Source organism: Amblyomma mixtum, chromosome 6 (genome assembly GCF_055824585.1).
Source record: "Amblyomma mixtum isolate Tamu chromosome 6, ASM5582458v1, whole genome shotgun sequence".
Classification (NCBI taxonomy): domain Eukaryota; kingdom Metazoa; phylum Arthropoda; class Arachnida; order Ixodida; family Ixodidae; genus Amblyomma; species Amblyomma mixtum.
In genome coordinates, this window is record NC_143017.1 from 115,710,599 (window position 1) to 115,732,974 (window position 22,376).

A 22,376-nucleotide genomic window follows, 5' to 3' on the forward strand; every position below is an offset into this window, starting at 1 on the left:
CCTTACCACTCTGCCCGCTTCCGGTCCCTTAACGTTACACTTATCATTATTCTTTAGCTCGCCGCGTTGTCCTTAGCTTAAGCTGAAAAGCTGGGGGTTTTTTCAAATCCTTCCCCAAGCTGCCATCCCTCTTTCTCTACCTTTTCGCCGATTTTTATTTTTACCGTTTCTGTCACAACGCGTAGTATACCTTGGAGCAGTCATACAATGTGATTTTTATTAGTGCCGTGTTTGCTTGTTTCCGTGCGATGAGGGTGCGGAGTAAAACGATATCCCTTGATTAAATTCCTGCCGTCAAGACAATATTTGCTAACTGAAAGGTTGTGACCATGGTTGAAATAAGAGAGAAAAGCGTAAACTATATAATGGCGACGGGTGGGTTCGGGGAAGCTCATATGGAAACAAAGCAGCGCACCGATAAATACGGTTGGGTTTGTTGACCCCTCAAGGCTCTAAGTAAACTCGGGGGATATTGAGTTGTATGCGCCGCACTGCACTTTTTGTGATGGCCTTCTGCTTCGAGATCAAAGAGCGCTTGACTCACGTACCTCCGTCTGTCTGTGCGCGCGACTCGGGAAAAACTGAACTTTTTTGCTCTATTGAACAAGATCAAAAGCAACCGGCAGCGTTCAGCGAAAGCTAAAGGACTAACCTCGTTGTTCATTCAAGTTTTTCTTCTTTTTCCTTTCTTTAGGATGTGATCGTCTGTGGGCGAAATGATAAGTTTGACACACACACAAAAAAAAAACTGAGAGAATGGTTACCATTGTGTAACGCGGGATTCAGCGACAGCTGTTGAGGTATTTTCATTTCGCGATATATTGAGGCAACGAATTGGAGTTGAAGAATGAGTATATGGGGAAAATAAAAACAGTGGTACATGCATATATGTACCGCTGTTTTTATTTTTCCCACATACTCGTTCTTCAAATAGCCCTTCTATCCCGGTGTTTAATAGTCATGAAGGAAGCCTTGTGATCTGAGAAGTGACAGGTGATGTGTTCGAGGTGTTGGACCAATGCCTTATTCGTAAATACGAAGTCTATAGATGTATTTCGGAAGGTCGTCACGGCGGTGGGAGTAGTTACGAAGGAGAGTAATCACGCGGCCACACAGGACATCACTCGGTTCGGGCCACACAGCGGGATGCGTTGCTATGGCGCTTTCATGTGAGTTAAGAATCATGTCAGTGCGACCCATCTCCTCCTCAGTCCTTGTGGTTGACACCCTACGGTTACGCCGACTACCACCACTACTACTACTACTACTACTACTACGACGACGACGACGACGACGCTGAACCTAAGGAACAGGCCTTTAACGGCTTTCGCTCTAAGAGCGTTGAGGTTTCATACCTTGCGACGGAACTCCGAAGTGAGCAGGAAGTCAGGGCATTGTTAACGAAGAAAGGGGCTTGCTTATGCGCACCCGCCATGATGTTTCATCTTACTGCTTTGTTTACAGTGCTTGGCGCCCTCTAACTGGCACTGGCTGTATGCTCCGCACTGGTGTTGATTCCGCTCATAGTATACCTTGCGCCATAGTTGTATGATCACGCCACTTCGTCTGTCAATGCAATGCTCGGAAGCGGTTCTGTGCTGATGAAATGACACCGCGCTCAAACCTTGAAAACACAACACGACAGAAATTCTGGCCTGCTTTGACTGTCCACCATTCCAAATTGACACTTCAAGATTAAAAAAAAAATCATTGAATGATACAAGAAAGCTTTTTCGCACCATGAAGAAAAAAAAAACGCGAGAAGAGACGAAACAGAGGAATCGACAACAAAGAGCAGTCATGTTATGCGACCAGACGGACACAAAGAGTGAAAATAATCATATTCATCTATCTCTTAATGGAATAAATCAACGATTGCCGTTTCAGTTACTGCAGCTAGCACACAAGTTCGTATTGATCAAAATAAATTATTAACATTTTACTCACTGGAACTATAGCATGCATGTTCAAACTGAAAACTATGAGGCGGTCATATTTCTAGACTATTCTATATGGAAGAACTCTCGTAACACGTACGGGTTTTATGCTATCCGCGTAGTTACGCATTCAAGGCGATGACGATAGGGTCGAAGCTCTTCCCCAATGGGACACGGCTGTTGCGAGTGGCGTACGTTTCGTCCACCGGCGGCGAAGAACAGCAAGAGGTGCGGACATGACAACCGTTGTTCCCCTTCTCGCTTTCGGTGTTCAAAACAGGCGGCGTGTCCTTCCTGGGCATGATGATCGGCGGCCTGCTGTGGGGCAACCTGGCTGACAAGATGGGCCGCCGGCGCACGCTGCTGTCGGCGCTGCTCACCAACGCCCTCTTCTCGGTCATCACCACCTTCATGCCCACCTACGGACTCTTCACCGTCACCAGGCTCTGCTCGGGCATCGGGTGAGCAGCCACGCTGGCTTATGCGCACGCCACTGACTGGCATCTGTAGACTGTTTGTCATTTTAGCCCTACGGAATGCGCTCTGTGGCACGAGCATTCTTATAATAAAGGTGAACCTCGTTACAACGAAGTTGAAGGGGCCTGACAATTACTTTGTTCTAGCTGTAGCTTCGGTATTGTCCGTTATGAACGCGCTTCCAAGGAGAATCGTCATTCCTTCGTTATATCCATTATTTCGTTATAAACCTTTTTTTAACGAGGTTCGACTGTTAGCGATAATAGCTCTGACTAGGTAAACTTTTACTTGAGGTAGTAACACAAAGTAAACACATTAATCACTGTAAATAATATGCTCCATTTCTTAATGCAAAAATAAGATATTAGCAGGTCTGCAGTGACATTCTTTTGACTTTTACAAAGTAATGTTATAACGGACTGCATATGAGCCTCCTTTCTCGCTTGTAGAAGAAAGAGCACGCAGTTATTATACTTGCCCTCGCAATGGGATTAAAATTTGGAGTGTTGAAACTCCCGCGTTCAAAAAGTAGTTTGAATACAAGGGGACGAGCACTCTAAATGGCAAACAATAACTAAGCTATGTTTTCTTTTTTCCTGTGTCTCTCAAAATTAGTTAAGTAGTATGCGCTGTCCTATAGCTTTCGTGTCACCGTTTTTTCGCGCTGCTGCCACCCCTAAGTACCAGCAACTAGCCCAACACGGTATTCCGGTCAGCGAAGGCACTAAATGTCCTTTTGCGCAACGCTGGCCCCTTTTCCATCCCTCTTTCGACCTCCTCCAGCGTGGGCGGTTCCATCCCGATCGTGTTCACGTACTACGCCGAGTTCCTGCTGAAGAAACATCGCGGCCGCAACCTGTGCTGGCTGCTCCTGTTCTGGGCCATCGGTGGCGTGTTCGCTTCCGTCATGGCCTGGGGTCTCATACCCAGGACCGGTGAGTAGGAAGGAGCTCGAGAAAAGACATCTTCTCTCTTCCTACGCATCGTAGTCATCATCATCATCATCAGTCCCGGCTACGCCCACTACAGGACTATGGCCTATCCCACTAACCACTAATCACTAATCACTAGCCGCCGCGGTGGCTCAGTGGCTATGGTGCTCGGCTGCTGGCCCGAAAGACGCGGGTTCGATCCCGGCCGCGGCGGCTGAATTTCTTTGGAGGAGAAATTCGAGGCCCGTGTACTGTGCGATGTCAGTGCACGTTAAAGAACCCCAGGTGGTCGAAATTTCCGGAGCCCTCCACTACGGCGTCTCTCATAGCCTTAGTCGCTTTGGGACGTTAAACCCCATAAACCAACCAAACCAACTAATCACTAGGGCCCGGAAATTTAGGCACTAAAGAACCGCCAAATAGGCAGGCATCTAGGCTCTAAAAAATATTAAAATAGGCGCTATAAAGCAAAAATAGGCGCTTTGAATAATACTCTTTATTCATAAGTAGAAGATTTGTAAGTCAAGCACGGAGCATACGCAGTCCACAACTGAAGCAATAAAGCGCATTTTCAGGTTTTCGAACTTGAAGCTCCTTCGGTTTTCGCTAAGAATAGCTTTGTACTGTAAAAGGCTTCTTTTGACATCACATAAACTTAGTGGCGCGAACCTAAAACATGAGAGTTTATAAAGGCTTAGGGCTTCAGGTGATGTGGCCATATCGTCTCCGCCTAGAAGCAGTAGCACTCTTTCCTTCCAGTCCCCGAAGTGCTGCTGGTACTTCTGCCACAACCTTCAACGATTCATCTAAGCTTAAGTACAGCCTTTTCCAACTTTGTCATCCTTTCCGTCATTGCTGAGAAGTTTGCACTAATGTATGTCAGGTCTCTTTCCAAACGCGCCTCTTGCTACACTTCGAGATAAACACTTGGTTACACTACGTTCAAATTACAATTCGAGAAAAACGTTCGGCGAGACCCGCGCCTTTTGTGCGTGCATCGGCGCGCGCCTTTCACCATACATAGACAGATGTCTCAAAATTCAAAAACAGCACCTAGGACCGAAGTGCCGGATTTAGGCGTTTATAGGCAAAAAGTGCGGTTAAATAGGTAGTATTTCCCAAAAAATGACAAAAAGGCAGGCAAGTGCAAAAATCCCCCGTTTAGGCATTTATAGGCATGCTTAGGCAAATGCCTAAATATCCGGGCCCTACTAATCACTAATTAATCCACCTTATCCCCAAGAACTTCCTAATTTCACCTGCCCACCCGACTCTGTGATGTCCCTGCTACGTTCTCTTCTTTTTGGAATCCTTTCCGTTATCCCTAAGGAACATCGATTGCCTCTCACCTGTGTTACATGCACTGCCTACGTCCATTTCCTGTTCTTTACTTCAGCTACGATACCTCAACTCTCATTTGTTTCCTGACACACTCCTGCCTCTTCACGTTACCCTTATCATTTTTTTTTCCATAGCTTGTTGCATTTTCCTCAGTTAATTACAAGCCTTTTTTTTAGCTTTCAAGTTTCTGCCCCACACCTCTACGTACACTTGAGCGTGCAAGTGCAGTATCACCATTTTTTTTTCGCCGCTGCATTCATCCCCCCGCCTTTCTCCATGCAATTGTCCTCTCTTCGCAACGCGAGGCTGGTCTGCTCATACCAACCCTCTCTGTATTCAACCTACACGGGCTGCTACTCGGCAATAAGTGCGTTCCTGTTTTGTTTTTGTTTTGTTTTTTTGTGCGCTAAGAAAAGCAGAGAAAAGAAGCTTATTTACAAAAGGCCTTCGACGCAGACGTTATGCCAGAGCCACGAACGGCGACGCTATCATCTCATTGCCGATGCCGCCGGCCACGCGAGCCTCATTGATTCCCCGGCTCGCGCGTCTCTCGTGTAACCTTGCCCGCCGGCACGCCTCTGCATAATGTATCGTACCATTCGCTCCCGACCGGTCTGCTGCCTCCGCGTGCCTCCGTCTCCTTCCCCGTTTCCCCACGTCTGCTTCCCCATTTCCCCGTCGCAGGGGCCACCCTTCTCGGTCTGGGCAGGCTGCACTTCAGCAGCTGGCGGGTCTTCCTGCTTGTCTGCTCGTTCCCGGCAGTGGTGTCCGTGCTGGGGCTGGCCTTCCTGCCCGAGAGTCCGCGCTTCCTGCTAGAGGTCGGTGTGCTGTAATCTTTCCTCCGCCTGTCTTTAATCTTTTTTGCTGGCTTTTTTTGCCAGCTCACTCAGAGGAAAAGCGACCGAACGAGACGAAGACTCAAGGGTTCAAACAGGGCTAGCACGCCCTCGCTGTTGCTATCTATTAAAGAGTGTAGCCGGAGATAGAATTCAGGCCGTGGCGGTCGCAATGCGATGGAGGTGAAATGCAAAATCTCACGTGCGCTGTGCGCTCTCAGTATCGCAAGCCGTCGAAATTAATCCGGGGCCCTGCATTACGGAGTTCTTCGTAGCCTACGCGCAGATTCGGGGCATTGTACATACGATAAAAAAGAGCCGTGTGTGACCTTTTCTGTAATGGCGTTCTTCTGTTTCTGAGCTTGATGTCTTCAACTGACAGCATCAGGTGGCGTTATTACCTGGCGGCATGTAATTGTTGAGGAGCTTTAGCGGCATGAGGTGACCAGTCCGAATACGAAGTATGTCCAAGTACGGGACAGGACTGTTGATTACTGACGTGCATATTTATTCGGTTTGACAGTTCGATCCCGGCCGCGGTGGCTGAATTTCGATGAAGGCGAAATTCTAGAGGCCCGTGTGCTGTGCGATGTCAGTGCACGTTAAAGAACCCCAGGTGGTCGAAATTTCCGGGGCCTTTCACTACGGCGTCCCTCATAGCCTGGAGACAAGAGTAAAGGCAACGACAGGACAAGCGCTGATGACTTAGTAGAACGTTAAGTTGGGGGAGTTGGTATGGGTTCATGGTTGAAAAACAGCGCACAAAACTCGCCCAACTTAACGTTCTACTAAGTCAGCGCTTGTCCTGTCGTTGCCTTTACTCTTGTCTCTAGTCTTTTTTGCGCTGTTTTTCAACATGAACCCACACCAACTCGCCCAACTTAACGTTCTACTAAGTCACAGCCTGAGTTGCTTCGGGATGTTAAACTCCAATAAACTAAACTAAGTTCCGGAAGTAGACAGTTGGCATTTCGCCGCCTATCTTTGCTTCAGTGGGTCTTGTGTCTTCGTCTCGTTCACCACTGTTGCTTTTAGTATGTCACAGTGAACCAACTATAGCTCAAAAACGAGCTTTTTCGCTGGACAGTTCGCATGATTGTTTGTGCTTTTATGTGCATGTTTTACTGCCGTAACTGTGTCAGAATCCGTACCTCCCATACGTTCAATTCAGGGAATTTTTCGTTTTTCAGAGAATTTATTTTTCTTAAGTAAGATATGAAACAAAAAAAAAACCTTAACGAGTTTCAAGAGGAATTAAGGAAATGTTTCCAGCTAATAGATATTAGCCGGGAATACTACGAAAGACTCATGATGACGACACTCTTAATGCAACAATCGTAATGCTCTCCAGGTTTTACTTTTATGCATTTGCTATAAAAGCTTCAATTCGCGCTAAAATCCACGCGTATTGCGCATAACTGCTGCATTCGAGTGGTTTAAATATCTCTTAGGCCCCTGAAACTCCTGAATGTCTTCATAAGTTCATCGAGTCACGTTGATTTCCCATTAATCTTAATTAATGTAGACGAGAATCAACCAAAATAGTAGTTTAAATGCTTGGCGTCACTCTTTAAATACTATATGCGGAAACACTTAGTCCGTCAATATGGAGTAAAAAATGCGCCAAATGATCTGTTTTACTCCCTTCACTCAATAATGAGGCATAAAAGAGGATTCTCTTGCTTATAACTCCCGTTTTTAAATGGAGTTCCTTGGTCTCAATGCGCCCCGAGTTCCCAATAGAGTAAAAAATCTATTTTGCGCGATCTGCCCCGCCACCTAGCATCTCGTCTTCTTCTAGTCAGTCGTCTGATAATGGCGGTGAGTGACAACGCCTCGGTTACCATCGTCGCTGGACCTGCTCACTTTCGCTCCTTCACGGGCGCCTGCCGCGGTACAAGATATCGGCTTGACGCCGTTTTCCGCTACAGTAAGCTGCATAATTGAACTGCTCATGTGAAGCCTCCAGTGCTCTAACCATGCCTGACCTTCCTTTGTTAGGGTCACCACACCGCTTCAGCCCTTGCTTAGGCCTAATTCTCACAGCTTTTTTCAGTGTGGTTCTCGCGGTGTGTTGCAGCAGATTATAACGTGTTGCATGAACATGGAACTGTGGTAGAACATAGTTTCAACGTGGAGCTCTTGATTGAGCTGACGAGGCTACATTTTTCCTCAGTCATATTGAAAAGCCAAGCTTTAGAGAAGTGAATATGAAAGCAAACACTGCCATACCAAATTACCTTCAGAGGTGTTTTCATTTTCAACTCATCCTGCTCTGTTTATAGTCAAACATAGCATGGTGATGACCGTGAAAACTACCCCGCGACTCCTTTTCAGTTTTTTAACTATTGATTCTAATGTTACATCCCTTTATCTACGAACATAGCCAACCAAACGAGCTCGTACAGCAACAGCAGGCGACAAGCAAAAGACTCCTCCGCCTACGCCGCCGCTGGGCTTGCAGGCGGCGAAAAAAACACGTGACTTGGGGTCACATTAGGGCAGCGCAGTTTCCCAAGTTGGGTTGCCGGCGGCCCCCACAGCTACCTGTTCGTTTCCGCTACCTGCACTGTTCTAAGATTTAGCCTAAATGAGGATAAAAAATTACGAGGAACTTTAGCGACTAAAGTGGTGAAAGGCGACAGCCTGAGTGCTGCATTCTGCTACGAGATTGTTCATTGCACATTTTGTTGGTGCATTCATTAACTGCCAATTAATGACGCTTAAGCTTCGCCTTTAGGAGTGGAACGCGACAGCGTGTTGTAGCGCTGCCAGGGAGTCCACGGAACGCCACCACCCGTTCGGCGCGATGCCTTGCCCTTTGAACGCAACGCTTTTTGAGGAAAGGAAATGGCGCAGTAATTCTCTGTCATCTCGGTGGACACCCGAACCGCACCGTACAGGAAGGGAGGAAGTGTGAGTGAAAGAAGAAAGAGGAGACTAATGAAGAAAATGAAAATTGTATTTGAGGAAAGGAAATTACGCTTTAACTGTCTCACATATCTCAGTAGACACTAGTCGAAAATTGTATTTCAGGAAAGGAAGTTGCGCAGTAACTGTTTCACATATTTCGGTGGACGCCCGTCAAAACTCGCGCGCGGTGACGTCACGACAATTTGGACCAATCTGAAACGCGGACAAATACGCCTTGCTCGTCGGTAAATTGGTTTTTGAGGAAAGAAAAATTCAGGGGCACTTTGACTGTCTAAAGTGCGTAGAGGCGAAAGCGTTTTCCGCACCACTTTGACCGCTTCTGTGGCACTGGTGGCGTCACATGTAATTGAGTACTAATTACTAAGTGATGACAAATCACTAATCAATGGCTAATTACTTATTAATATCTGAATACTAATTAAATGCTAATTAATGACGCTTAAGCTTCGCCTTTAGGAGTGGAACGCAACAGCGTGTTGTAGCGCTGCCAGGGAGTCCACGGAACCCCACCACCCGTTCGGCGCGATGCCTTGCCGTTTGAACGCAACGCTTTTTGAGGAAAGGAAATGGCGCAGTAATTCTGTGTCATCTCGGTGGGCACCTGAACCGCACCGTAGAGGAAGTGGGAGTGAACGAAGAAAGACAAAGATGGCCCGTAATGAAGAAAATGAAAATTGTATTTGAGGAAAGGAAATTACGCAGTAACTGTCTCACATATCTCGGTGGACACCCGTCAAAATTAAGGGGGGGGGGTGCACTTTTTTTACCTAAAGTGTGGTCACTGATGTGTGGTTAAGATGTTAAGCTTCGCCTCTAAGAGTGGAACGCGACAGCGTCTTGCAACGCTGCCAGGGAGTCCATAAAACGCCATCGCCCATTCGGTTCTACGCCTCACTCGTCGGTAAATTGGTTTTTGAGGAAAGGAAATGTATCTGTCTCTCATATCTCGCTGGACACCTTAACCTCGCCGGAAGGGAAGGGAGGAGGATGGAAGTGAGCGAAGACACCGTATTCACTAGACGCGCCTTTGTTCATTACAAACCATCGAGCTGGCATGGCGGAGTGGATAGCATGCTCGTCTCGCACTCTGAAGACCGGGGTTCGATTCCCGAGCTCGACCAATTTCCTACTCGGTTTTATTTATATATATGGCCTGACTAGAAAAGTTAATTAGGCTAATTGGGTAATTAAGCAATTAACTAAGCTCAGTCCCACTTACTTGGAGCATCACTGTATGATCCCTTCAATTGGTTGCATGGTTACTAGCGAAAGTACAATTGGCCCCGTTTGAAATTGGCGCACTGTGACGTCACGACCGTTTCGACCAACTGAAAAGCGTGACATTTCTGTCGACAACTGCTGCTTACAACGATGAGACATTAAAGGCTTTCGCCTTAAAATGTATCTGTCTCTCATATCTCGGTGGACACCTAAACCTCACTGTAACGGGAAGGGAGGAGGATGGGAGTGAACGAAGACACCGTATTCACTAGACGCACCTTTGTTCATTCCAAACCATCGAGCTGACATGGCGGAGCGGTAGCGTGCTCGACTCGCACTCCGGAGACCGGGGTTCGATTCCCAAGCTCGGCCAATTTCTTATTCGGTTTTATTCATTTATCTGGTCTGACTAGAAAGGTTAATTAGACTAATTGGTTAAGTAAGCAATTAACTAAACTCTGTCGGACTTATACGATCCCTTTAATTGGTTGCATGGTTAGTAGCCAAAGTACAATTGGCCTCGTTTGAAATTCGCGCACTGTGACGTCACGACCGTTCCGACCAATTGAAAAGCGTGACATTTCTGTCGACAGCTCCTGCTTACAACGATGAGGCATTAAAGGCTTCTGCCTTAATAAACATGCCGCCATTTTTGGGTTCCATTTCTCTGGGTAGTAAAAATTGTACTCCTAAATACCTCCCTTGTATAAGGGAGAAAATAAAATACTCCATTTATATGGAGTAAATGGAACCACCTTTTTGGTCTGCACTAGAGGACAAGCCATTTACTCCGATTTGGGCATGTTTCTGCATTTGTGTTTCTACTCCCTTGTACTCCTAAATACCTCCCTTTTATAAGGGAGAAAACAAAATACTCCATTTATATGGAGTAAATAGAACCCCCTTTTTGGTGCGCGCTAGAGGACAAGCTATTTACTCCGATTTGGACGTGTTTCTGCATTTGTGTTCCTGCTTGACAGAGTTGGTTATATTAACTCTATGCTTGACAGTATCAGCATTGTTTAGGAGTGTTCGATCAACCAGCCTAGACATACTCACACCACTTGCATTGTTTTGTGTGTGCGTCCTTTTTTTTGAGGAAGGGAATTTCGTCGATCGTCTGGCTAACGCTTGGGGCATCGCTACACTTGCTTATTCCAAGTGGAGGTGAGATCTCGTATTGAAATCCGAGAAGCTTAAAGGGATTCTGAACCAAACTTTTGGAGCTCCTTTTTTGCATGTAAACAAGAGCTTGACTGCTAAAATTGATAAATGCGACAAGCATTTTAGTGAAAAAGGCGGATAACACTTTTTTTTTTCGCGATTTATTGCCGTATCGTTGCACCTGGCGGCCGCCTGTGGAAGCTACGTCTAGCCGTCATTACACCCGCGCGCCCACCGTTCCTGCAGGAGCACGATTGCCATCGCTACTCGCGGTTGTCGTCTGCTCACGGCGCGCACAGATATGTCAAGTTGTTAATCGATGCTGTCTACATACCATAATTGTATGCACGCTTACGTACACTATATGCAGCTGTTTTCCCTGACTTTACGCCATTTCTAACATTCTTACTTTTAAAACAGGCACGACGATATTTAGACTGGTGGCGCCATCTGGTGGTTCGGAGGAGAACCGTCGTTGTCAACAAACCGACGCCCCTATTAGCCTAAAGGGGGCCGAATCGTCACTCTAAATAAAAAATAAACCAAATTTATTACTCGTACGTTTTCTTATGGGCGACAGGAGACGAAGCGAAAGACCGGTGGCCTATTTATAGCCACTGAACGCGTTTAAGAAGGTAGTAACAGCGACGAAACCAGTCCGAAGCGAGGCTTCATGCATCGAAGGGCGCCGCCATATTTGTCGCCGCGGGAGGGTGTCATGACGTCACGCTCCTCACCTCGCGCCGACGATGGCAGCAGTCAAGTGCGGCATCCTGGACCAAGGATCGACCACGGCGCCCAGTGACCCGTAAGGGTCAAGAACACCAATTTATTGACAATAAAGTTTTTTCCATCCATCCATCGCGTCGATGGGAGGGCTTGGCGCTCGCTCATGAAACATTGAAAATAAAACCATCCGCAGAAAAATATGCGCAGTGACGACTAGATTTCGGTGTATTCACATTCCGAGAATCTATTTTCAGCGTTTTTGTTCAATTTTAAGACTTTGCTTCAGTATCCCTTTAAGCGGTGGAGAGAACATAAATGGAGTCTCCATCTACAAAGTTCTGTCATTCTAAGCAGAGTGCTGTTTCGTAAGCACAGAATTTCATGTTTTAAAGGTCGCCTTGAAGAAACCTTGCACCATCTAAATCTAGTATTTTCGGAAATGTCTCTGCGTGTTGGTAAACCTTTGAAGGTATCCACTCGACGACTTCTTTTTCGTCTCTGCTTGCACCGACGTCACATCCGGTGGCCGTGGGATGCCAGTCGGCCATGCTGCTGAACCACTCTTACCGCCACCTCTGTTAGCTCGCATCGTGTTGGTTCTCGTCCATCCGTAGTCTCAATATGGTTTTGTATGCCCCCCTTGGCTGCTCCAACCGTAGTGACAGCTCCAGGAGAAAGAAGCCGTATAACACGAACTTGTTCCGCATTCGTAGTATAATCGTAGGCATGCAAGTGCGAGCGCTCCAAGACTCTCAGTACGAACCGGCGCGGGTGGCTGGCTTCATCACATTAAGCGCGACTATTTGTACCCTGACAACCACATTTAGTTGTGTGCGAAGCGCACTTTGTGACAGGAAAGAGGCTTGTGCCGTGAACTAAATGTTTGTGAAAACGTGGGAAACAAGGACTACACTCTGAAGGGAATTTTGCTGTTTTGATTGACGCCACCCGATTTGTTGTTTGACAACAGAATCCCAGACTGGGTACCGCGTCGCTGCATCTTGGCTACTAGGCAAGCCGGTTCGGATCGCCACGACTGCAGCGAGCAACAACGGTAGAGAAGGCGGCATGCAGAGGCCGAGCTTTTCGTCTCGTAGGCGCATCGCAGACAGGCTTCTCAGCAACCTGGTGGAGAAATCCTTGTGTGCCTCCAATGATTTGAAGCCTTTCATTTCTTCCAACGTGCCAAAGCTGGAAGAGTACATGATATCCCAGTGGGTCACTTCAGGGAACACATTAACGCCCAACGTCGTGTTGACTGCCAGTCGCAGCGTGATCACAAATTTTCACTTTGTCTGTGTAGCTTACGCGCACCGATAGAATAAGTTCAGAGCAGTAGCCTGTACTGAATGGCCCACTCCTCTGTGGAGTAGGCATCGCGCCCAAAAGGATAAGAAAATAATGCAAAGCGTCCCGGGAGTGGTCAGGCATCACGGGGCGGACGGGAGGGGACGGCCGTAGGGACCCTAGCCTGTAGACGCCGACATGGCGTCTACAGGAGAAAGAGAACAGAGATAGCACACACACATGGAAAACTCTTTATTACAAGCAGCTTACTTCGTGTGCGGTAGTAAATAATTACTTTGAGATCAATTTGACTGTGAATTTATTCCAGGGACGATTGGTTAGTGGGCCTGCTTGAGACAGAATAAGAAACAGCCGCTGCGAGCTTCTAATATCTATTTTCTTACTATGTGTCCTCATTCATGCAAGGGTTGCGCAGTAGAAAAGTTCGACAATGATTTGAGAAGCCCACAGAATGTCGAGGAGGGTACAGAAGAAAAAAGACTGCCTGTACCACTAAAGCAACACTAAAGGGCCCCGATAGGGTGTGTTCGATTGTAATGTAAAATATTACTGCGTGTTTTTTATTTCAACTAAAATAGAAATATGGTCCATTTTTTGCATTCCTGCACTCTGTATCACCACACATCGAACTGCTCACGTGACGCTATCCAGTAACCCTGTTTTTTTTTGTGAATGGAAGCCACCACATTTGTATGGGTTTCAGCATCCGATGGCCTTGAAACAAGCTTACAAGGGAGTGTTCTGATCATCGAACACTGTCAATGTAGTAAACAACTGCGTAACATCGAAATGACAGTGACAGAAGGGAGCCGCGGAACACGTGTGGACTTTGTTGCTTCTGCCAGTAGGCACATTCTGAAAGTGATGCGTCATGAAGTAGTTTCACAACAGGGTGCCAGGGCATTTAACCACTTTCTCACGAGCGCCATAACCAAGCATCATAATTTTTATTCATGGCTTTCGCTGAAGTGCCAACAAAATCCTTTCAGATGCACTAAATAAAGCAAGAAAGCTCAATAGAGTTGTGGTTGAGGGCTAGCTGTACCTGTCCATAGTAAATTGGAAGCCCATTTCTACTTCGGCTATGTAGAAGCGGAACAATTGAGATGGCATGTTCATAAACATTTTCCACGGAGTTGCCATTGATTTGACCAATGATGCCTTTTTTTCTCTGCCTACAGCCAGGGCCCGTTTTCCATAAAGTTTCCATTGATTTGACCAATGACCGCTACCTCTATGCCTTTCTTTCTCTGCCTACAGATGGGTCGGGACGTAGAAGCAATGTGCGTTTACCAACAAATATTTAGGATGAACCACACCAACAAACCCGGAGTGGAATACCAGGTATGCGTAATCGCCATGTCAGTTTTGTTTACATACATAAGGTTCCCGCAAACACCTGTAGACCTTGATAGTAATGCATGAAAGAAATTAATGCATCAGTGGGGTTGCATCGCCACTGAATGATATTCATCAGTAATAACGAATAACACAACCAGAGGCATCTGTGCCGTGTGCATATTTAGTGCATGTTAATTCAACGTGACCCATTTGTTATGTAGAGTAGTGTGAGAGCATGTATTGTATTAAGGAAGTAGTTCCTCATTTGTATCCACACAAGCGCAGCCGTACGGCTACAAAGGAAAGCTATACAGCTTCCATATAGGTTTCGTAATGCATGTATAATATCGCGGTTTCAGCGGAAAGCAAAGTTATTTCTGTGATTGGGAAGCCAGAGGCAGTCATTCTAAGTGCAACATGTTTTTGCGAAAATTCTGCTCAACTCAATAAACTTTTTCATTCATTCATTCATTCATTCATTCATTCATTCATTCATTCATTCATTCATTCATTCATTCATTCATCATGTTACAGCTCTCGGAGTTGGAACTGCCTGGCCGCAGAGCATTTCACGGCATCCCTCCCGCAGTCAACAGGACCATGCTGTCTGACCTTTGTTTTTCCTTGGAAAGTGTGAGTGCTTTGTGTGCTGTTAAATAATTTTCAGTACAGGCGAAATTATGGAACTGAATGCATCAGAAAGAAATGAGTACTGACTGCTGGGAATCAGTATGACCAGTAGAGTTACGAGCTTGGTCGGGCCAGTAATTTTGGATGCACTGCTAGTAAGAAAGACTTTACGGAGTTTTCGCTGTTGGACCTTCCCAGGAACATAAAGACTTATCTGCAGTTTGCTGCAGTAGAGGGGCATGTATAATGCAATCCTCCCCCCCTTGAAAGCTGAACGCCAGAGGTTGAGCAGTGCATTTCAATTGAATGCGTCTGGTTCAGAGTGCTGGTCCGAATGAGAAATCAGTACATTATGAAATGAAGTTTTCAGTCTTGTTTGTCTGCTTCATTAATTTCATTAGCGTGTTTTTGTTTTGCTTTATAGTTGTCCTTGCTTGCATGGAACTGTTTTTTCACAATGTTCTGAGCAACCACAGTTCGCCTTGCTTGTTGCTCCTGCTCAGCGCTTTTTTTTGCTTTAATTTGTAGCTATTTAGATTTTGTGTTTTGTTTCCTTCCTTAATGCTCGATATCTCTGTCTCAGTTTCGTTTTCGTTGGTGACGGTAGCAGCAGCAGCGACTGTGACGTGCCAGTGAACTGTCTGTAAGCGTGCCCTGAAATAACGCCTGTTGATTGAGAGGAGAGAAACAAACACGCTGATGTGGATATTTGTTTTCTTTTGTGATCATTTTCAGTTTTGGAGCTCGTTTTTCCAGATGATCTGTCCTCCATTTGCCAAGGTCACTCTGGTCCTGCTTGTTATTTGGCTCACAACATCATTCGGGTGAGTTATGTACTGGTTGGCTGTGTTGTCTTTGCGCTGTCCGTAAGGAGGTGATGCAGCATTGAATTGTGCAATAACAGCTGAAATACCAGAATAACAGTTGAGTTAGAAAGGCAGTGGTTTGACCTCCATATTTTAATTTTCGCACAAAATACACAGCCCAGTTCATTCCCATCACGGCAAAGCAAGGCGAATGCGAGGTTTTGGAAAGGTTCTAGTTATCTGACACGCTACTACGGTTGTAGGCGCCTTTAGGCAGCTGTGATCATGTGGGTCCATGGTCTGTGTGGATCAGTACAGCCACTTCGGAAACTCTCGCTTGTTAATCTACAATGCCTTTTATTACTTTGTTCGTCTGATCTGAACTAACACATTTTCCAGCTTAAGCATATCAGCAGAACACTTGTACATTGCTTGCATATCGATTGCGATATTGACACAGTGCAAAAATTACATCTTGAAAGCCCAAAATGACTTCGGCTCTCAATCATCAGTAAAATATCTAGCATACAGAGTGCGCTTAGCTATGCTCAACATATACTCCTTGCATGGAATGAACCTGAATAAAGAATTGCAGCACACAATGGGAGTGACAAGCTAAATTGCCCCTATAGTTAACGCCTTGGCCCAATACGCACCCACCAACGAAGTGCACGCTTTGAACGCAGGTTCTACGGGGTCGGCATCTGGTTCCCCGAGTACCTGCGAAAGATCCAGTCAGACAGCTACACCGCCGATGCCACCATTGAAGCGAACCACTACATCCACAACTACATCTTCAACTACTCACTCGACAACACAAACTTCGAAGGCTGCGTCTTTCACAACGTCCGCTTCACGGGCATCGTGCTCAACCACGTGCTTTTCACAAACTGCTCCTTCATTAACAGGTAAGCCGTGTACTGCTAGCTAATGCTGGACGTTAGACAATCACAGGTGACTAGTGTCTGCTGGCCTTTCAATACAGAGAATGGCTTCCCTTTAGTGGCACTTTCGCTGCGATGCGTCGGTGCATAAGCTTTCTGACAGGCCGCTTTATTTAGGAGGCTGTACCATTTTTGCACTGTAAACACAAGAACCACATGCACCACATGCATGTCAAGTTTGTACCGACACAATCATAGAATGTCCAAAGCATTCTTTCGTGGTATAAGCAGTAACTTTTTAGTGTTATGCAATATACATGTCATGGTTTGTGCATGGACCTTGATGGTTTAAAATGCCAACATAAACTCTTTGTGGTGTTTTTGTAAAGATAAATCTATTGGTTTCAAGTTTCTTATGACTTATATAGTTGCAAGTGTATCAGGACATATGCGTGCGTCACAAATTTTCGAAAGAAATTTAAAATCTCATCTTCAAAGAGAGAAGACTACGCATGGAACTTTTCCAGTATACGACCTATAGACTGCATATCTATCCATGAGGTTGTTATCGTAGCAAAAAAATTTAATTAACTGCTAGAAAAGTGAGCAAAGCAGCATGAAAGGCACAACAAAAAGTAGGAAACAAGATAACCCAATATATACAGCAAAGGTGTGATGAAAATTAATGGACAAAATGCAATGGAAGCTACAGCAGGAAGCTGGCCTTTGCATGCCGAAGTAAATGATACAGATGGTGCAGCTGAAAGTGCGACTACAGACACACCTGCAGATACTCTTCGGTGCCAGCAGCGGTATCAGCAGGGTCTACGTACTTTTCTGCTTCAGGCACAACCTCTGTAAAAAATAAGCTACTGGCAGCTTTCCATTCAATTGGCATTGCAAGTATGTTTACACAACCGCTAAAAACGTGTAAAAATAACTATGGTCTCCTTAAATTGGGCTTACTTGCTTAATTGCACCTAACATGCAATCGGCACGCATAAACATGTTGCCACGGTTACATCCTAGGGGTAAGTGCAAGCAGACCAGGCTAGTATGCGCCCGTTTGAACTAGGCAGGTTCACTCAATCAAATGTATCCAACACATTGGCACAATGCGCTGGTAGTGTAGAAAGCCATCTAGCTCAGTCTAACGCCTGTCGCAGCTATGCGAGATGATTACCAAGCCAGAGTTATATTCATCGATTTGTACCAAGATGACTCGGTAGAATAAATTCTGGGCATGTTTCTCTTTCTGCAGTAAAGTTTCTAATCATGGCGAATTTTGTCTGCACATAGACGAGAACAAATGCTGTTTTTATTGCTTCATCCTATCAATAATTTAACCTGTGTTTTGGAAAAATAGTGTTATTGTATCCAAATCTCTGTTTACTTTCTTAAACTTAGCTTTCTTTCCTCCTATTCCTCCAGTAGAAGCATACATTACCACAGCAACAAAGTTTTAAAAAGATTTTAACATGAAAAATTTCTTGAAATTGCACTGAGCCGTCATACAGTCTTGGCATTACAGATATAAGTCAGCTAAGAAAAAGATTGCTTTTTTTATTTAGAAGTGCAAGCAAACACAAAAAAAATGTTCTGCGTGTGGTGTATTGGGACAATCGCTGATGTCAGCGATGTTGAAATTCTTCCCCACCTAAGCAAAAAAAAAAAAGTTAAGAAAGATTGAAATTCTAAGTTGTTGAGAAAGTGATTTCAGTGTTTTCACTGCAACAACATTACCTCCTGAAGTTTTCATATTGATCAACATCACGCTTTATTTTCGCAATAACTTTTCACAGCATTGCTTAAACTGTCGGGCTTCTCGCATACTGCATGAGGCAACTTGACGGTGCGTGCTACGTAACCATTTGAAGAGATTTTTATTCTTGAGTTCCATGCTTCTTGTTCATAGTTGCTTTGACAGCTCGGTCACCAGATCAGTTTAGTTTTATTTAAGGGAGGCTTTCACTCACTACACCGCAAGCCTCCTCATGACACATGTCATACAAAGTTCAAAATGACACCGCATGAGCTTCTAAGACGCGATTTTTCCAGTAGCCAAAGAGCTTCATTTTGCTTATCGGTTACTCAATTAGAAAAACGCAATAGGTAACAAACTGCAAACAAGAGCACAGAACTGTGAATTAAATTGCAAAAGGAAGAACTGACTCCAAAATGGATCTATTCTGCAGGGTCATTTCCAAACCTTAAATGACTTGTGCAGGGGAGTGTCAACAATTTCATAATGACCTGAACTCTGTTTTGCTGTGGTGCTAGTCATGGAAGATGGCATTTAGCCTGTACAAACGTAATCTCATGAAATTTAAGACGAAAGAACAGCCTATGCAACAAATTACGCCATGGATATGAAACTTTCTTATCAGTTGTAACTTAGTTCAGATATTTAGTTGTTTTTGTGGCAGCTTGTTCTGGAATGCTAATGTCTATCACCTGATGTTGAAGGCTAGTCGCGTGTTAAAATTTCTGAGTACGTTTCCAGTGCCTGGGGTGCTTCAATTAAATCAGACATAAAACAACGTGAACGCATACAGGCATGTGCTGCCCGCTTCGCAATGCTTGACTATGAATTGTCAAAAAAGATTCCGTGTTATTTTTCATATTTTTAGGTGTTCTCTTTTCAAAATAAAACGAAAATATCTCCGTTTATTGCTATTTTATATCCTCATTTCTAGGGCAGGTATCACTAAGGAAATATAATTAAAAAGCCCAGCTTAAGTCTCTTGCTTACCGACCATTAATTAAAAGTCCGCGAATACAATTCCATGGAAAACTTATTTAGATACAGCTTTTTTTTTTTTTCCAAGGATGATATACGTCTTCTTTGTTCCCTAATATAGTGACATCAGGGTAAAATGGCAGAACAATTATCGTGCTCTTAGTATGTGCGGTGAAGCTCGGGTACTGAACTTAGCCGGTTCACTCACACAGTAAGTTGCATGCAAGGAGGATATATAAGTTTTATACCGTATTGTGCGTTTTTATCGTAAAGACTTTAAAAAATTTTCCCGCCTCAATCGCTCGATCGTTTGCGGTGAAACTGCACACAGAGGTTGCGCAATACGGTAACTTTTGTATCGTAGCAAGTTTTACAACGGTACTTACTTAGTTAAGCCATGCATGATGCGAAATCGTAGTTGTCTGCGTAGAGATCGTCGAACCAAAACCCGCAGACACCGTTTTTTCGCTGAAAGGCGGCAGTGGCGCCATCTGTTTTCAGCAGTGAAAAGCGTCACGACAAGGTGCCGCGGCGATTTTGCAAATAATATCATCTGAAAGGTAAAGCCTCGTTAAATCAGTTGCTCTGATATTTCTTTTCGCTCAGTTAGCCGAAAAAAATGGTATATTCAAAGGGCACGCGTACAGTGTAGGCACACGCTTCATGCAACTAATGCAACGCTCACCTCGGCTACCTCGGCACCTTGTCGTGACGCTTTTCACTACTGAAAACAGATGGCGCCACTGCCGTCTTTCAGCGAAAAAACAGCGTCTGCGGGTTTTGGTTCGACGATCTCTACGCAGACAACTACGATTTCGCATCATGCACGGCTCAACTAAGTAAGTACCGTTGTAAAACTTGCTACGATACAAAAGTTACCATATTGCGCAAGCTCTGTGCGCAGTTTCACCGCAAACGAGCGAGCGGTTGAGGCGGGAAAATTTTTGAAAGTCTTTACGATAAAAACATACAATACGGCCTCCTTGTTGCATGGGAGTTCATGCAGACAGGTTCTGGGTGAGGATTGTTCAAGCGTATTGGCAGTCTCAGACTGTATAAGGAGTATTAGCGTAGCCCCTGACTATTGTCATGTAGACCCTACCGTGGTTGCTCTGGAGTTTGAGAATACTGCGGAGTAACTGCACCCTCTCCGCGCCCTTCTTTCTCGCAGCACATTCAGCGACGTGCGCTCAAGCCGCAGCTTCTTCGAGCAGTGCGACTTCCGGCGCGTGCGCTTCGTGGACACAGATTTCTACGACTTCCGCTTTCGCGACTGCGCCTTCCACAACAGCACCACGTTCCTGAACCGGCGCACAGGCTGCCCGATCGACTTCGACGTCAACTTCCGCCTCTCGGACGTGTTCGTGGAGAACCTGTTCGCCCAGCTGGCCATCATCCCTGGAAACATCATCTCCTCGTGCGTCATCGACAGGCTCGGCCGCGTGCGCACATTAGGTCTGCTGAGCCTTTCCTTCCAACTCACGCAACCCAGATGCTTCTTTGTAGTGAGGCTTTTTCTAGAACACTTATGTATTCCATAAAGCACGCTTTACAGGAATGAAAAATGGGAAAATTTTTGTGAAAATCGCGATCAGCAAGACGTAAGGTGGGAGCATAATCATGCAGCAACCACTGAACGTGCTTCGAAATCTTAGAAGGCTGAGTCCATTAAGCAGATAAGCACTCAATAACGCTCTGTAACGCGGGCAGTGGTGATGGCTTTAGCGAGATGCTCAGTAGCAGCTGGCTGTTGGAAACGGAATGCTCTGTAAGCGTAAAAAAAAACAACGGTAATAAAACAAAGGTCAGTTACGTGGACAAATAAATGCTCATAATAATATTCAGCACCCTTATTTCTTTGACCTTCTTATTTTTTTTTCTCGCAACTTGATATTTGGTTGGCAGCAAACATCCTCCGCTTGGAATTGCAGTTTTTGACTGTTCCGTGGACCTTATTGTGACCACATCAAACGCACTCAGATATCCTGGTATTGGCGAGCGTGTCTCCAAGCGCATAAGACAAGACCGGCTTGCTAATGCATTTTTCGTGACATATACAGAGACAATTAATTTGTTCTTGCTGAGGTCTAAGGCCACCAGATCAAAAGTTGCAAGATGACGGTGACAGCGATGAACTAACGTCTCAGCCGAAAGGCTTTGTGGAGACGAATCGCAGACACAAGTCGTCGTCGGGTCTCCACAAATATATTTGGACGTGTTCAGCCAGGCGGGAACGGCAGAGCGTGCCGCCGGTATGCACTTAAGCAGCCGCGAAATCCAGTCTGGGCGTGCTTGGCAGGCGTGCTGGGGCTGTCGTCGTCTTCTGCGGCCAGACCCCGATGGCGCGCTATAGCTTAAATATTATACTTAAAGTTGAAATGACAGCAAATTTAAGCTATTATAGGACACCTAGGTGGTGTCGCTAGAGAAATATTCAGGTCTTAGTTATTAACATGAATTATGCAGCTAACCAGCAGCGTTAATAGTGAGTTCTCCCACATATTGACAATAAACTTCGTCATATGAGCGAAAATATCTGAATAGTTCATCCCTAACAAGAGCAACTGTTCAGGAGAAAATATCTGAAGCAGCACGGAAAACACGCTTTTATTTACTTATGTTCACATGAAAGCAAGTTTTATACTTCCTTCAACACTTTTGCGAGGAGATCTTTATGCTGCCAATGGAATGCCCCAACTAGGTTATCTGTTTTTCCTTTCCCAGGAATCTCTCTCTTTCTCTCAAGTGCCAGTATTCTGCTCGTCTGGCTATCGGTGGCACGGTCCTCGGTGATCACATTCCAAGCCATCTTCAACTTCGTCTCCATATCAGCCTGGAACGCAGTGGACGTCGCAACCACTGAATCTTATCCAGCGACACTCAGGTTAGAAGACGTGCCTTGATACTTTGTCTACAAAGATCAAAGGCTATTTCATGCATGCACTGTGGAAACAAAGACTGGTGCACCGTGCCGCTAATTTATTAGCAGCAATGGGCCGCGGGATCATTCGAATAAATATATCGACTTCATAGCCAACTGCATTCTTAAGTTGCACTTTGCCATTGTGGCCCCTAGCTGTAATTAGTTGTCCAGTG

At 45.3% G+C, this 22,376-nt stretch overlaps 1 protein-coding gene across 2 annotated transcripts in view; it reads left to right on the forward strand.

Annotated features, from left to right (window-relative positions):
* LOC149340136 (synaptic vesicle glycoprotein 2C-like) overlaps positions 1 to 22,376 on the forward strand; it is a 188,418-nt gene that overhangs the window by 159,688 nt on the left and 6,354 nt on the right. For both annotated transcript variants that reach the window (XM_089548892.1, XM_089548891.1), the window contains 9 exons: positions 2,218 to 2,398; positions 3,198 to 3,349; positions 5,372 to 5,505; positions 14,140 to 14,223; positions 14,755 to 14,853; positions 15,586 to 15,674; positions 16,343 to 16,564; positions 20,452 to 20,735; positions 22,005 to 22,164. In XM_089548892.1, the coding sequence (XP_089405018.1) occupies positions 2,218 to 2,398; positions 3,198 to 3,349; positions 5,372 to 5,505; positions 14,140 to 14,223; positions 14,755 to 14,853; positions 15,586 to 15,674; positions 16,343 to 16,564; positions 20,452 to 20,735; positions 22,005 to 22,164 (1,405 nt within the window). The remainder of the gene's footprint in view (positions 1 to 2,217; positions 2,399 to 3,197; positions 3,350 to 5,371; positions 5,506 to 14,139; positions 14,224 to 14,754; positions 14,854 to 15,585; positions 15,675 to 16,342; positions 16,565 to 20,451; positions 20,736 to 22,004; positions 22,165 to 22,376) is intronic.